This window comes from Schistocerca piceifrons, chromosome 4 (assembly GCF_021461385.2).
Source record: "Schistocerca piceifrons isolate TAMUIC-IGC-003096 chromosome 4, iqSchPice1.1, whole genome shotgun sequence".
Taxonomy (NCBI): Eukaryota; Metazoa; Arthropoda; class Insecta; order Orthoptera; family Acrididae; genus Schistocerca; species Schistocerca piceifrons.
The window spans coordinates 51,186,232-51,203,688 of NC_060141.1; the positions used below are offsets into that span (position 1 = coordinate 51,186,232).

The 17,457-nt window shown below is 40.6% G+C and overlaps 1 protein-coding gene across 3 annotated transcripts in view; it reads left to right on the forward strand.

The window, feature by feature from the left end:
- Positions 1–17,457, forward strand: part of LOC124795386 (band 7 protein AGAP004871) — a 470,831-nt gene that overhangs the window by 347,898 nt on the left and 105,476 nt on the right. For all 3 annotated transcript variants that reach the window (XM_047259400.1, XM_047259398.1, XM_047259399.1), the window contains exon 2: positions 9,272–9,378. In XM_047259400.1, coding sequence (XP_047115356.1) covers positions 9,272–9,378 — 107 coding nt within the window. The remainder of the gene's footprint in view (positions 1–9,271; positions 9,379–17,457) is intronic.

The window sequence follows — 17,457 nt, forward strand, 5'->3', positions numbered from 1 at the left end:
CCGCAGAGAGGTTGGAGCTATCTGACATTTTAGGAAACGTATTTTCCGTATAGGAACAAGCTGGGAAAAGGGATAGTCAACTTCATAAAAATACATTATGGTTACCTATTTTGTTGTGTTGCGCGCTGCCCGATCAAAAGTGTCCAGATAGCTGTCAGACTACGCTACTATGGGCTGTGTCCACCCTTCGCCTTTACGACAGCTTGAACTCTGCTCGGGACACTTTGCCATTTTCAGTCTTAATGACTGCGCAGGAAGCCCATTCTTCATCAAGAGCCGATACCAGGCAAGATAGTGATTTTGGATGCCGGGGTCTGAAGCCCAGTCGACGTTCTGCCTCATCTCAAAGATTTTCCACTGCGTTCAGGTGCGGATTCTGGGTAGACAAGGCCATTTCGGGTATGTTATACTCCACCGACCACTGCCTCACAAATGTTGCTTTGTGACTGGGTTCATTGTTAAACTGTTACGAGCATACAGTTATCGTCTCCAAACTGTTCCTCTGCTGTACTCAGTACATAATGCTGCAAAATGCGTTCATATCCGTCCGCATTTAGAGTTTCCTCGAGCAGAATAAAGGAGCCATACCCTAACCAGGCAATATATTGCAAAAGCAACGAAAAAAGCATGCCAAATTTAAAAAAGCGCAAAATCCCGAAGATTGACAAAGTTTTACGGCAGTCCGGAATTTAACCCCTGCTTCAAAGCGAAATGCTTTTAATAGTTTCCACAACGAAATTCTGTCTCGAAATCTGGCAGAAAACCCAAAGAGATTCTGGTCGTGCGTAAATTACACCAGTATCAACACGCAATCAATACCTTCACTGCGCAATAGCATTGATGATGTTATTGATGGGCTCTGAGCATTATAGGACTTAACTTCTGAGGTCATCAGTCCCCTAGAACTTAGAACTACTTAAACCTAACTAACCTAAGGATATCACACACACCCATGCCTGAGGCAGGATTCGAACCTGCGACTGTAGCGGTCGCGTGGTTCCAGACTGTAGCGCCTAGAACCGCTCGGCCATCCCGACTGGCCGATGTTATTGATGAGAGCGCCACTAAAGTCAAGTTATTAAACACGATTTTCCGAAATTCCTTCACAAATGAAGACGAAGTAAATACTCCAGAACTCGAATCAAGAATAATTGCGAACGTGAGTAACTTAGAAGTATATACCCTCGGTGCAGCGAAGCAGTTCAAAACATGTAAGAAAGGCAAGGCTTTCGGTCCAGACTGTATACCAATCAGGTTTCTTTCAGAGTAGGCTGAAACAATAGCTCCGTATTTAGCAATCATAACAAATGGCTCTGAGCACTATGGGACTCAACTGCTGAGGTCATTAGTCCCCTAGAACTTAGAACTAGTTAAACCTAACTAACCTAAGGACATCACAAACATCCATGCCCGAGGCAGGATTCGAACCTGCGACCGTAGCGGTCTTGCGGTTCCAGACTGCAGCGCCTTTAACCGCACGGCCACTTCGGCCGGCCAATCATAACAACCGCTCGCTCGTAGAAAAATCAGGACTCTGGAAAGTTGTACAAGTCACACCAATGCTCAAGAAAGAAAATAGGAGTAATCTGCTGAATTATAGACCCATATCACTAACGTCGATATGCGGTAGGATTTTGGAACATGTACTGTGATCGAACATTATGAATCAAGTCGAAATAAACGATTTATTGGCGAACAGCTGTTTGAGGCGCCATGTCACAGATTGAGCGGCCCCTCCCTCCGGAGGCTCGAGTCCTCCCTCGGGCATGGGTGTGTGTGTTGTTCTTAGCATAAGTTAGTTTAAGTAGTGTGTAAGTCTAGGGACCGATGACCTCACCGGTTTGGTCCCCTAGTAATTCACACACATTTGAATATTTTTTAATTTTATTTATTTATTATTATTATTATGTTTTTACAAACAGCCAACATGGATTGAAAAAATATCATTCTTGTGAAACAAAATTACCTCTTTGAAACTTCCTGGCAGATTAAAACTGTGTGCCGGACCGAGACTCGAACTCGAATTCGATCGGCACGCAGTTTTAATCTGCCAGGAAGTTTCATATCAGCGCACACTCCGCTGCAGAGTGAATATCTCATTCTAAAATTACCTCTTTATTCTCACGAAGTAATGACTATTATCGGCAGTGGACGTAGAACTGATTCCACATTTTCAGATTTTCAGAAGGCTTTTCACACCGTTCCTCACAAGCTACTTAAAATTAATTTGCGTGTCTACGGAGTATCGCCTCAGTTGCGTGACTGAATTCGAGATTTCCTGTCAGAAAGGTCACAGTTCGTCACAGCTGACGAAAATTCATCGACTAAAACAGAAGTAATATCTGTTGTTCCTGATCTACACAAGCGTTTTAGGAGACAATCTAAGCGTGCTCTCATTTACCGTCATGTAAAGTCATCAGATAATCAAGACGAATTGAAAAATGATTTAGACAAGATATCTATGTGGTGCAAAAAAGTGGCAGTTGACTCTAGATCGCAGAAAGTATGAAATCATCCACATGAGGGCTAACAAGCATCAACGAAATTTCAGTTACACGATAAATCACACAAATCTGAAGGCTGTAAACTCAACTAAATACTTAGAGATTAGGATTACGAATAACTTAAATTGAAACGATGAAATAGATAATGTTACTCAACTAACTACTTGGCGATAAAAATTACGAATAACTTAAACTGGAACGATCACATAGAGAATGTTGTGGGGAAAGCAAACCAAAGACTGCGATTTATTGGCAGAACACTTAAGAACGCTTAAAAAATATAACAGGACTACTAAAGAGACTGCTTACACCACGCTTCTGCGCCCTCTTCTGGACTATTGCTGTGCGATGTGGGATCCACATCAGATGGGACTGACGGAGGACATCGAAAAAGTTGAAAGGAGGGCAGCTCGGTATGTATTACCGCAAAACAGGGCAGAGAATGCCACGGATATGATAAACGAGTCATTAAAACACGTGTGTTTTTCGCTGCGGCAGAACCTTCTCATGAAATTTCAGTCACCAACTTTCTTCTCAGTGCATGAAAATAGTTTTTTGACGCCCACATACATGGGGAGAAATGATCATCATAATAAAACAGGAGAAATCAGAGTTCACGAGGAAAGATTTATATGTTCATTTTTCCCGCGTGCTCATCGACGGATGGAACGGTAGAGAAAATGGCTTAAAGTTGGTGCGACGGACCCTCTGCCGGGCACTTAATTGTGAATTTCAGAGCAATTATGTAGACATGTAGATGTAAATAAATATGAATATATTTTTTCTCTTTCTGCAGATGTTTTCTTCCAAATTTGGACCATGTTATCTGTAAGCAAATTGTTCAATTGTTTTCTTAGTCATCACTTCCACTTCAGTTCTACTATTCTGCATTAATAAAAAATGAAAATCATCCACCATAGTCATATATTGTTTTTGGGATGGTCCTCCACCACTGCTTCCCACCTTGTTTGTCTTGTTAGTTTTTAAACCTATCACTGCGCCGCCATTAACACCACACGGCAATCCGCAGCCCATTAGTTAGTTTCTTGTTCCATAGACCATTTGTATGATTAATCGCGATAATGTCAAACGAATCACTTTACATTCATATTACCGGTACGCAGTCATGTAAATATAGCTACATGCAGAACATTTTCAAAATTCTATTCCTTTTTTCACATACAAATTATGAATTTGTAAGTCCTACCCACCACCTTCTACACATTACGTAAATAGAAATTCTTCTACGGAACAGAAGGAGTTGTCAGGTGGTATATTTATTAGTTTGTTTTCACATTTATCATTTTCTAACCAATCAAAACTTTTGGGATTCTGCAGTGCTTTTTCTGCTGAAGTCAACATCAATGTGGAATAATGAATATAATTTTTTGTCCCTGGTATTGTAATTACGTGGCAGAGACTGGAGGAATACCGACATATCAGGCAATACCGACACCATCTTTGCCTCGGTTGACTTGCATTGTAATCAGTGGGAAAGAGTGCTGCAGTATAGCGGATTATACCATAATTATGATGCAGAGACGACCACCTCTTGTATACGACAGTCTTACTGTAGCAATATAAATTGTTATTACATAACTTTTATGTTATTTTTACTCTTTGCTTAAACTGAGGTAAGCGTTTCAAAAACTTTTTAAAGGTATAAATTATAATTTAGATACATAATATGTTTTCTAGTGTTTTAGCATGGGTTTTGTAACATTTCGAGCATAAGTAAACCCATTAAGGACTGGACTCCACCACGGTGTCTGAGTGAGGTAATATCGACAGGCGAATATGGAGCAATATCGACAGTGTAAAAGTTGTTTACGCTTAAGTAAAGCCTTATATTTAATTTCACATGGCGAGGACAAGAAAAAAAATAAATCAGAGAGGGCTAAGGAGAGTGAAGAAACCCTTTTAATAAAAGGCGTTAGTTTAATAAAGTCAGGGAGAACATTGAGCAGTGTGTCAAAGGAGCTGAACATATTAACAATTATACTTTATGATCGATTCGGACAAGAAATCTTCCTTGGGGAGAAGAACCTTTTGTTACTCCTGAACAATTGCAAGAATTAGTCACCCATCTGACTACATTGGCACAATCATTCTATAACATTTCCCTAGTTGAATTGCGGCGAATTGCCTGTAATCAGGCCGAAAAACTTGGCCTAAGACCGCAATTTCAGTATAATTACCAAAATGGCTGGTGATATTGGGTTTTTGCTTTAAAAAGAGAAAACCTAAAGAAACTTGAGAAAACCGTCAGCTACAAGTATCAACAAAGCTCTAGATTTCAATAAAGCTGAAGCAGATTTTTTTTTTTCCAGCTTGAATACCATTTTCGAAAAACTGGCTGTGTACGTATTTGGATACACGTTAAGATAGTAAAATGTGTTACTTTCCTAGAACAGGAATTCTATTCTGTCTGTATTTCCTACCTTTGGTGTTATCCTCTGGGGGTGTAGAGATTATCCAGCCACACAAGGCAATGCCAAAAGGATGCATACTAGACAAAATGTTTATGTAACTCTGAATGGATTCGACAGTTTTCGATTTTTCTGCTACAGCTATATGTCTAACATTCATCGGTCACACAGACCCTATGAATTTTTCCATAGAAGTGGCATATCCAAAACAAAACGAGAAGTCTCTTAAGTATCAGTATTCCCCAGTCTCCCTTACATCATTATTTGTTTTGGGGGAGTACGTATTCCTGGAAGTGGTAGTCAAAATGCTTAACTGCTTAAACAGGTAGTCATGAGTGAGCCTCACGTATTATTCTTACAGTACACTTCTCATAAACGAAAACTTTAGTTTTTTCTTTAAGTCGTGCCATCCCATAACATTATTTCATGCGACATTGTTGAACGAAAATTCTTAAGATATGTTAACTTACTGTTTTGTCTCGTAATAAAATCTGCTATGATTCGAATTAAACTAGTTGTTTCAAGAGCTGAAAATGTGTATTTCTCGGTTTAAATTCTCATCGTTACGGATATCTAATATTTTTGAAGTTTCCATCTTAGTTGTTATTTCCTCATCGTGGGTAAGATTTGAACTGCTCGGGGGAACAAAATGGTAAGCGCCAAAATAACAGTTTCGAGATACAGCGCATCTAAAGTTTCAATTGATCTGCAAATCTGAATAATTTTTTTTGAAACTTCCTGGCAGATTAAAACTGTGTGCCCGACCGAGACTCGAACTCGGGACCTTTGCCTTTAAGGGGGAAAGTGCTCTACCACTTTTTTTTTATTGTCATTTTGTCTGCGTTTGATCGTTGTATCTACTCGAGGCGGACGTCGTAAAACATCCGATTAAGGTCGTTGATGATCGATTAACTCAGTTTTTTTATTACAGAGGGTACGTAACCCTCTGTCCGAACACGCTGAGCTACCATGCCGGCACCACTGAGCTACCGAAGCACGACTCTCGCCCGGTCCTCACAGCTTTACTTCTGCCAGTATCTCGTCTCCTACCTTCCAAACTTTACAGAAGTACTCCTGCGAACCTAGCAGAACTAGCACTCCTGAAAGAAAGGATATTGCGAAGACATGGCTTAGCCACAACCTGGGGGATGTTTCCAGAATGAGATTTTCACTCTGCAGCGGAGTGTGCGCTGATGTGAAACTTCCTGGCAAAGCTGTGAGGACCAGGCGTGAGTCGTGCTTCGGTAGCTCAGTGATTGCCGGCGCGGTAGCTCAGCATGTTCGGTCAGAGGGTCTAGCTACCCTCTGTAATAAAAAAACTGAGTGAACGGTTCAACGAACAACCTGAACAGGAGTCATGAGACGTCCGCCTCGATCATATACAACGAACAATATAGAACAAAATGAGATTAAGAAAAAAAAGTGGTAGAGCACTTGCCCGCGAAAGGCAAAGGTCCCGAGCTCGAGTCTCGCTCGGACACACAGTTTTAATCTGCCAGGAAGTTTCATATCAGCGCACACTCCGCTGCAGAGTGAAAATCTCATTCTGGAATTTTTTTTTGAACAGTCCTTTTTTTTCTGTAGTGATTCTAACATCTATCTTCTACTATACAGACATAAATAAAACTCAGAACTGACTAAAACAAATGAAATATACAAAAATTATTACATTACCATACACCACTAACAACACATAGTGATAGAACATTACATATTAAATTTTACAGTAAGTCTTCAACACTTTACTGAAACTGCAAAATCATTCAACACTCTCATTACTAATGTCTTTTTCATCTAAAACTGTTGGCTTTAGTGACAGGAAAAATCCATTGTGGACAGGAGGCATGTAATTTAGGAGCGACAGGACGTCAGCAACTTTCTTCTTTTCAATAAGCCTTGGCCCATTGTATTTAAGTCGCAGTGTAGTAACTGGTCCTTGCCTTCCATGTTTCCTGAAGTTTATTTCATGCCAAATGTCATGACAAAATGTCTTGCGGATGAATAAAGATGATGGATATTCGGAGGTCACCTTCCACCTACATATTTTCCTTAGCTTGACATCTCGATCATCAAATGTCTTCTATCTGAAGACAAACGCTTCTTTAGAGTATCATATTTGATAGAAATCCTCTCTTTTCATATTATATACAAGCCGACTTCTTGATGATCTCGCACCACTGATCTGGACTGTACACATCTTGTACTTGTCGGCGAACGTAATTTTCAATTGTACTTCAGGAACATAATGGTATGTACATGCACTTACCATTACGTTCGTGACACGTACTAAAGACAGTATATTTACAAAATAACATACCTCTGAGTCATCTGAATAGTTAGGAATGTATTCTGGATCCCTCTCGAAGATATTAGTATCATTGGAAGTATATTCCTCGTCTTCTGCCATGTTCACTGTTGCCATAATCTGAGAGATGTTTTTACTTGCCGCCATTCTCTCTGTCACTTACCATTATGTTTCCGCAACAGACGGACAGTGGCGCTTACCATTAAGCTCGTCCCTGACATCTGTTGAGTGAATTTGGAACTACTAGCACAGTCTAACATAACAGTCGCGACACTTCGCCTTTATTTTGTTGCTACAGCGCCAGCAGCGCCCCAAGCGGCCGGTAGGTTGAGCTGTGAGTTCGGCGCGATCGTGAAAGCGAATAGTGATTGTTTATTTTGATTTATACGATGGTTTTTACGATCGGGAACGATTGTAGCAGCAACAACAGGAAGAAGACACCACAGCTGTCTTTTTTTAGGTTTCCTAAGGATCCTGGGAGGTATATACCATCATGTTACTAAACTGTAACGTCAGGATTCACTTGCAAACTATATGTGTATAAATGATGAATGTTTCGTTTTAGGAGCAGAAAATGGCTAGTTAATAGCAGACGAGACCACCTTATGAAGAAAGACCCAGTTTACCTGTATAATAATATTAGCTTTTGTTCGCTACATTTCGAACAAAACCGGTTCATGAACGCAGACAATAACAAAATCGTTTGGAATGCAGTACCCACACTGTTTGACATTCCCCTCAGCTGATGATGAAGAAGAAACTGCCACAAAGATTCGACAGTCAATCTAAAGCTGTAAAACAGTCCTATGACACAGAAGCAGCCAGTTCGACTCTCCATGTATCAGTGCCAGATTCGTGTGAATCATCAACACAGACCTGCTTTGAAGATGAAGTGGTTAAATTAAGTGTAGCTGTTCGTGTCTTACAAAAGCGTGTGAAGTGTCAGAATGCCCAGAAGCGAAACTATTACGGGACAAGGAAAGTGCCTACAGACAGATTGTTTGAAAATTATTCAAATATTTGGTTTTTCGTGAAATGTAATGTAATCAGCTCATTATAGTGTTTTCAGCATATGTCTCCCACTATTTGGCAGTTGCTTGTCCCACTTAGAATAATACAAATATGAAGGTCGTACTTGTGGCAACAGGAGACAATGACAAACACAGTAAGCCTACAGAACGATAAACGAGCTGTCGATCGCTTTTGCATGTAGAGGTACGTGTCTGTGCTTCTTACATGTGAATCTGTGTGTTTATATTCTTTTGATATCAACGTGGTAAGCTGCAATTCTGTCCAATGTAACAAGTGTTTCTTCACGAATGTGTTGTAGCTTGCCACTCTATTCATGGTTTTTGTCCATACTTGCGCATATTTTAGAATCATTTTTAGAAACATATATGCCTTCTGATACCACACAAACTCTTGGAGGCAAGAAAATAACTCGAATAAATCGGAAATTACGTAGGAAACAAATGCAAACAAACACAATGCTTACGACGCGTCTGACGTTCACCTTACCCGCCGCTTGGAGCGCTAGTGTCGCTCCATCTGTCAAACGGCAACAACTTTTACAGCAGTGAGTGTCGCGACTGCTATGTTAGACTGTGCTACTAGTAAGTTTACTGCATTGTGCATCCCAGAGGTGTGTCATTAGCCATCTACCGCAAAATACACGGCGATGGCGCTTACCATTGTGTTCCCCCGAGCAGCTCATTTATAAACGTTGTAGTAACTTCAGATGTGCAAAACTGAGTATGTTGTGTCTTTTTGCAACTGATAGTGAAACAATGTGCAGGAGCTACTCAATAATGCTTTCCAAAGGGTAATTTTCTTTATGTACTTTTGGACTGATTACAGTACTGGTGTCATGTGCAAAAAGAACTGATTGTGATTGTATATTAGATGAGAGGTCGTTTACATAAAAGAAAAACAGTATCGGACCAAAGTGTGAGCCTTGTGGAACCATATAAGTGCTTTCTGCCATGGCAGAAGAGCGTCCCCTGTTTTCATTGCCTGGATTATGTTTGTTACAGCTGACGAACCGGAACACGACTCCGGGCTGTGTGGGACCATCCTGACCGCCATCTCCTGGGTCCTCGTCGTCCTCACGCTGCCCTTCTCTCTCTTCGTCTGCTTCAAGGTAATTGCAGAACAATAATACCAATAGCATATAACTCTTTACTTCCACATGATGATCGACAGGACGTAAGTGTACAATCCACGATGTCTCAAGCGACCGGCAATCAAAAGGTTGTGGAAATGGAATTTGTCTTTGACAAAAAAAGCTTACTCGTGTGTTGTCGACCAGAATTGAGAAATTTTTTAGTCAGTTAGTTTACAAGTCTGTTACGTGGCGCCACTTAACGACACGTGAGCAAATTCTGAATTATTTTGCATTCGTCTAGAAGGGCCGTAGGTGAGGTGCTACGCATTAATCTTCGATAATTACCATTAGAATTGAAAAATAATGTCCTTGACGTTTATGCTAGCAGATTCTCATGTTGTACAAGGGGCCATCAAAAAGTTTCCGTTCCAAGGCCACATTAATGCCTTGCCTGCAAGTCAATGCTTGTATAACCGCATCGGAGTTGCGCTGGGTTGCATACACGCTGCATCGTCACCCTCAGACGGAATTTTTTTGACCGCTCATTAGATTACCGTCAATGATAAATTGAGTAAATAAATGAGAAGATATAGCCACAGAAGGAAATGATGTGGATTGTAGAGGGGAAAATGAAACGAGATCAGCTATCTTGAAGATGGGTTTGTTGCTGTTGTGGTCTTCAGTCCTGAGACTGGTTTGATGCAGCTCGCCATGCTACTCTATCCTGTGCAAGCTTCATCATCTCCCAGTACCTACTGCAACCTACATCCTTCTGAATCTGCTTAGTGTATTGATCTCTTGGTCTTCCTCTATGATTTGTACCCTCCACACTGCCCTCCAATGCTAAACTTGTGATCCCTTGATGCCTCAAAACATGTCCTACCAACCGATCCCTTCTTCAAGTCAAGTTGTGCCACAAACTTGTCTTCTCCCCAATCCTATTCAATACCTCCTCATTAGTTACGTGATCTACCCACCTTATCTTCAGCATTCTTCTGTAGCAACACATTTCGAAAGCTTCTATTCTCTTCCTGTCAAAACTGGTTATCGTCCATGTTTCACTTCCATACATGGCTACACTCCATACAAATACTTTCAGAAACGACTTCCTGACACTTAAATCTATACTCGATGTTAACAAATTTCTCTTCTTCAGAAACGATTTCCTTGCCATTGCCAATCTACGTTTTATATCCTCTCTACTTCGACCATCATCAGTTATTTTACTCCTTAAATAGCAAAACTCCTTTACTAGTTTAAGTGTCTCATTTCCTAATCTAATCCCCTCAGCATCACCCGATTTAATTTGACTACATTCCATTATCCTCGTTTTGCTTTTGTTGATGTTCATCTTATATCCCCCTTTCAAGACACTGCCCATTCCGTTCAACTGCTCTTCCAAGTCCTTTGCTGTCTCTGACAGAATTACAATGTCATCGGCGAACCTCAAAGTTTTTATTTCTTCTCCATGGATTTTAATACCTACTCCGAATTTTTCTTTTGTTTCCTTTACTGCTTGCTCAATATACAGATTGAATAACATCGGGGAGAGGCTACAACCCAGTCTCACTCCTTTCCCAACCACTGTTTCCATTTCATGCCCCTCGACTATTATAACTGCCATCTGGTTTCTGTACAAATTGTAAATAGCCTTTCGCTCCCTGTATTTTACCCCTGCCACCTTCAGAATTTGAAAGAGAGTATTCCAGTTAACGTTGTCAAAAGCTGCTTATCTCACTAGGGGTAAGATAGATACTGCCTACAGGAAAATTAAAGAGACCTTTGGAGAGAAGAGAACCCCTTGTATGAATATCAAGAGCTCAGATGGCAACCCAGTTCTAAGCAAAGAAGGGAAGGCAGAAAGGTGGAAGGAGTATATAGAGGGTTTATACAAGGGCGATGTACTTGAGGACAATATTATGGAAATGGAAGAGGATGTATATGAAGATGAAACGGGAGATAAGATACTGCGTGAAGAGTTTGACAGAGCACTGAAAGACCTGAGTCGAAACAAGGCCCCGGGAGTAGACAACATTCCATTAGAACTACTGATGGCCTTGGGAGAGCCAGTCATGACAAAACTCTACCATCTGGTGAGCAAGATGTATGAGACAGGCGAAATACCCACAGACTTCAAGAAGAATATAATAATTCCAATCCCAAAGAAAGCAGGTGTTGACAGATGTGAAAATTACCGAACTATCAGTTTAATAAGTCGCAGCTGCAAAATACTAACGCGAATTCTTTACAGACGAATGGAAAAACTTGTAGAAGCGGACCTCGGGGAAGATCAGTTTGGATTCCGTAGAAATGTTGGAACACGTGAGGCAATACTAACCTTACGACTTATCTTGGAAGAAAGATTAAGAAAAGGCAAACCTACGTTTCTAGCATTTGTAGACGACGAGGGCTAATAGAAATCCTTGGGTAACAGAAGAAATATTGAATTTAATTGATGAAAGGAGAAAATATAAAAATGCAGTAAAGGAAGCAGACAAAAAGGCAGGCATCGAGTTCAGGAGTCCTCAAGACGGGGAATTTGAAAGACCATTGCTCTAATGAACATCAGACAAACAAATAAACACATTCGCGGTTACTGTACTTACAGTACATTAACAATTAATACATCTTAAATCGCAGGATCCTTGCAACTGCGAAAAAAGAGAGTCCACAAGAAAATAAGCAAAGGAACTGAAACTGCGGACCTTCAGCGTCTATCAAAGGATGCAGTCAGAGACGCTTTACTATAACGTGAGAAAGTTCAAAGTGTTCCTTGCGACATAGGTCATGATAGCACAGAAATCCTGACCAAACGTTTCAAAATTCGTCACCTACAGTCGAGCACTGCTGACAGAAAAAATAACCCCAAAATGGATGCCGGAACGATCAACATCTTGTGCAGAATTTCAGTAGACCCGAATTTGAAAGCTGTGGCAATCTGTCTGGTGTTTTTCTGTCGCTTCTCAAAAACAAAGGAAGATAACACTTAAGCCTCTAATAGATGAAGTGATAGAGACCGAACACAAATTCAGATTGCGGAAGAGTGGGGAAAGAAACTGTTCCGACATTTGGCTGAAGTGATTTATTGAAGTCACGGAAAATATCAATGTGGACAACGAACAGAGATATGAACTTGCTTTCTTCCGAATGCAAATGTAGCGTACCGTATGAACTGATGCGCAGCCTCGCTTTGGTGTCGTCTCATAACGTATTCCATTCAAGTTCTGTACAACGTCCAAAACAAAAGCTCTTCTTGGGTGACTGCTACGTAAGTGTTATAGTATTCCTGTGGTGCCTGGAGGAAACGGTATAGGCCTTTGTCAGAAAACTTCCAAAAGACAGTTACGTTACGTGCTCCAATGCGTCCAACCAATTGGCTACACGTGACAAACGAAAGAAAGATAAACGGTGTCTTCACTGCAAGTGTAATAATTTAACTGCGTAAAAGTATAGCAGACAAATTTTGGATAAAGAATATTACGTAACTTATAACGAAAATGCCAAAAGTGAGAAATTTCCATTTAACCTTTTGCGTCCCAACAACATGAAAATAACTATAATTTTAAAATTTTTCACAAAAGTAACGTTTATTATCATAGTAGGGAACAAATACAAGAAGAAATTGGGAAAAAAGTAAACGCTCAGTTGTTTTATGGAGGTGATCTTTGTAACATAATTTTAAAATTTTAAACAAAATTAACCTTTATAATCGTAGTAAGCAACGAATACAAGAAAAAATTCTCGAAAAGTAAACAGGAAAATTTTTTTATAGAAGTAGTTTCACTTTGGAACCATAAGGACACACAGTGATCAGTATCCATCATTTAATGTGAAATATTTGAAAGCAAATTCGTATTCTTCCTAGACACAATCACAAATATCATAACTTCCATCAACTCACAACACCTAAAACAAATTGTAGTCCTAAGTAACAAACAAAAATGGGCCTAAAATTTAGTAAATTTTGTATCACACCTACATAGAGTCCCAGTGGGTTTACTTTTATAACACTCTTAAAAACAGTAGTACAAACTCAAATTTACGTTACAGTAACTTAGATTTTCTTATTTGCACTGTCAATGACCTCGTCAGTATGGCTACCATTACAAAAACAGCATTTCGCTGTCTGCTACAGTGGCGCTGCACATTTCCACCCCGAATATTGCTTTGAACGCTAAAGGTAACTGCTACGACGCACTAAGGTTCATGGAAGTACCTCGGTATACCATTGATGTGCCTCTGTTGTAACAGCATCGATGGTTTCATTCTAAAGGTACTGGTACTTCAAAAAAATAATAATTAATAAAATGGTGGTTTCAGCCAGGAACCACTGGTACTCAGGTGTTGACTAGGCTCCACGCCGTTCATATCTCGTCCTTCAGCTATGACAATTACTTTAATTTTCGATGGCGACGTTGACAGGAATTTAGGCCATACGTAAGCTGCTCCATATTTCAGTTTTTCTGTGCTCAACGCCTGAAGAAAGGCAATCCCGCAGTTCTGTGTTGTGTTACCGGTAATACGAACAGGTTCCTGAGACATGCGCTTGGTTTCATCAGCGAGTGGAGATCGATAATACAAACTGTAGGTAGATCATTGGTCAGTGCTTAACAGCTAGCTTGTTTTGTCAGCAAGCAAGTCGTTGCTTTCGAAAAGACTGACTATTAAATAAACTCACTGCGGTCCAGGTCACTCATTTTTGTGAAAAATGTTTCACTTAGAGCAGCTTTCCACTGGTGACATGCCGTATTTGTGAATTTAAAGTCAGTTACATCTTCTTCCCGCGTAAAGGTATAAAAAAATAAACACTTTTGTAACAAAGTAATATGCTGAAAACTGTCTCTACTATCACAAAATACAGGGTTATTACAAATGATTGAAGCGATTTCACAGCTCTACAATAACTTCATTATTTGAGATATTTTCACAATGCTTTGCACACACATACAAAAACTCAAGAAGTTTTTTTAGGCATTCACAAATGTTCGATATGTGCCCCTTTAGTGATTCGGCAGACATCAAGCCGATAATCAAGTTCCTCCCACACTCGGCGCAGCATGTCCCCATCAATGAGTTCGAAAGCATCGTTGGTGCGAGCTCGCAGTTCTGGCACGTTTCTTGGTAGAGGAGGTTTAAACACTGAATCTTTCACATAACCCCACAGAAAGAAATCGCATGGGGTTAAGTCGGGACAGCGTGGAGGCCACGACATGAATTGCTGATCGTGATCTCCACCATGACCGATCCATCGGTTTTCCAATCTGCTGTTTAAGAAATGCCGAACATCATGATGGAAGTGCGGTGGAGCACCATCCTGTTGAAAGATGAAGTCGGCGCTGTCGGTCTCCAGTTGTGGCATGAGCCAATTTTCCAGCATGTCCAGATACATGTGTCCTGTAACGTTTTTTTCGCAGAAGAAAAAGGGGCCATAGACTTTAAACCGTGAGATTGCACAAAACACATTAACTTTTGGTGAATTGCGAATTTGCTGCACGAGGATTCTCTACCGCCCAGATTCGCACATTGTGTCTGTTCACTTCACCATTAAGAAAAAATGTTGCTTCATCATTGAAAACAAGTTTCACACTGAACGCATCCTCTTCCATGAGCTGTTGCATCCGCGCCGAAAATTCAAGGCGTTTGACTTTGTCATCGGGTGTCAGGGCTTGTAGCAATTGTAAACGGTAAGGCTTCTGCTTTAGCCTTTTCCGTAAGATTTTCCAAACCGTCGGCTGTGGTACGTTTAGCTCCCTGCTTGCTTTATTCGTCGACTTCCGCGGGCTACGCATGAAACTTGCCCGCACGCGTTCAACCGTTTCTTCGCTCACTGCAGGCCGACCCGTTGATTTCCCCTTACAGAGGCATCCAGAAGCTTTAAACTGCGCATACCATCGCCGAATGGAGTTAGCAGTTGGTGGATCTTTGTTGAACTTCGTCCTAAAGTGTCGTTGCACCGTTATGAGTGACTGATGTGAGTGCATTTCAAGCACGACATACGCTTTCTCGGCTCCTGTCGCCATTTTGTCTCACTGCGCTCTCGAGCGCTCTGGCGGCAGAAACCTGAAGTGCGGCTTCAGCCGAACGAAACTTTATGAGTTTTTCTACGTATCTGTAGTGTGTCGTGACCATATGTCAATGAATGGAGCTACAGTGACTTTATGAAATCGCTTCAATCATTTGTAATAGCCCTGTACTAGTTAGCCAGGAAACATTGCATTCGAGGGTACGGTTCTGTAACGCTTGTTAGTTAATTAGTTACTTGTCCCATAGATAATATTCACGGTAAACTTTACTCTCTTGAACTGTATATAGGCTTTCCTTCTATCTAAATCCATATTCTGCAAACCGCTGTGGAGTGCATGACAGAGGGCTCTTCCCACTGTAGCAGTTATTAGTGCTTTTTCCTGTCCCATTCAACTATGGAACGTGGGGAGAACGACTGTTTTAATGCCTCAGTGTGTGTTGTAATCAATCTAAACTTGTCCTCACTATCCATATTGGTGCAATATGTAGAAGGACCTAATATATGTAGGGGTTTGTAGTATATTCGTAGAGCCGTCATTTAAAGACGGTTCTCGAAACTTCTAAGTACCCTTTCTCGGCATAGTTTGCCTCTGTTTTCAAGTGTCTGCCAGTTCAGTTTACTCTACATCTCTGTGACACTCATCCACAGGTCGGACAAACCTGTGTTCATTCTTGATGCCATTCTCTGTATACGTACAATATCCCCTGCTAGTCCTATTTAGTGCGAGTCCTACACTCTTGAACAATGGAAATAGGTCGCACGAGTTATTGCATTTCTCCATTATTCTACCAATAAGCGGATGTCAGACATGTGCTTTACCTACAACAGAGCCTATGTGATCGTTTGATTTCATATCCCTAGGAAGTTACACCCAGGTATTACACCTCCAGTTAATCAATGTCAATCATGAATCGTTGATATAGTAGTCATAGGATACTACATTTTTACGTTTTGTGAAGTGCACAATTTTACATTTTCGAACATTTAAAGCAAGTTATCAATCTTTGCACCACTTTAAAATCCTATCAAGATATAACTGAGTAAATGTGCAACTTTTTTTCAAACAGTACCTCATTATAGATAACTGCATCAACAACAAAAAATGTTGTCTGCATATACAACGTGAACGGCAAGGGTCAAAATACACTTCTCTGTGGCACACGCGAAGTCACTTCAACATCGGTCGATAAGCCTCCATCCAAAATAACAAACAGCGTCTTCCGTACCAAAAGAACAATTTCAAGTCGGCATTGGTCGTGTATTTTTTACTATTGCAAAATCGATTTTCTGTCACTGAGTGACCATCTTCAGTGCTATATTGTATAACTTAAATTGGGATGCACTGTTGTCACTAAGCTTACGGCAATCACAGACTCTGTGATTGCCATAAGCTTACTGACGACAGTGCATCCCAATTTAAGTTATACAATATAGCACTGAAGATGGTCACTCAGTGACAGAAAATCGATTTTGCAATAGTAAAAAATATACGACCAATGCTGTCTCTTTTTTCAAGTATAGCTGTTAACTGGTCGTAGTGCACAAGACAACATGGAGTCGCCAATCAATTTCAAGTCAGTCACAATTTTCGATTGATATCAGACATTATCGTGCTATTGATAATCAGCGCAGATGTGGTACCGAGTCAAGTGCTCTTCGGAACTGAAGAAATACTGCATCTGCCTGGCTGCCTTGATCCAAGGCTTTCGATAGGTCACGTGAGAAAAGTGTGAGTTGGGTTTCACACGATTCATGTTTTCGGAATCCATGCTGGTTGGAATGAAGGAGGTCACTCTGTTCGAGATAACTAATTGCGTTTGAGCTCAGGAAATGTTCTAAGGAGTTTAAACAAATGGAGGTCAAGGATTCTGAATGGTAGTTACCTGGATCACTTCTGTCACCCTTTTTATAAGTTGGTGCGACCTGTGCTCTCTTCTAAATGCAGAGCACGGTTTTTGTTCAAGTGATCTACAGTTAAGAGAGGGCCAACTCGGCCGCAAATTCGTTATACAATCTGGCAGAGAATCCATAATGCCCTTGAGCTTTGTTAAGTATTAGTGGTTTCAGCTATTTGTCGACATCAGTGACAC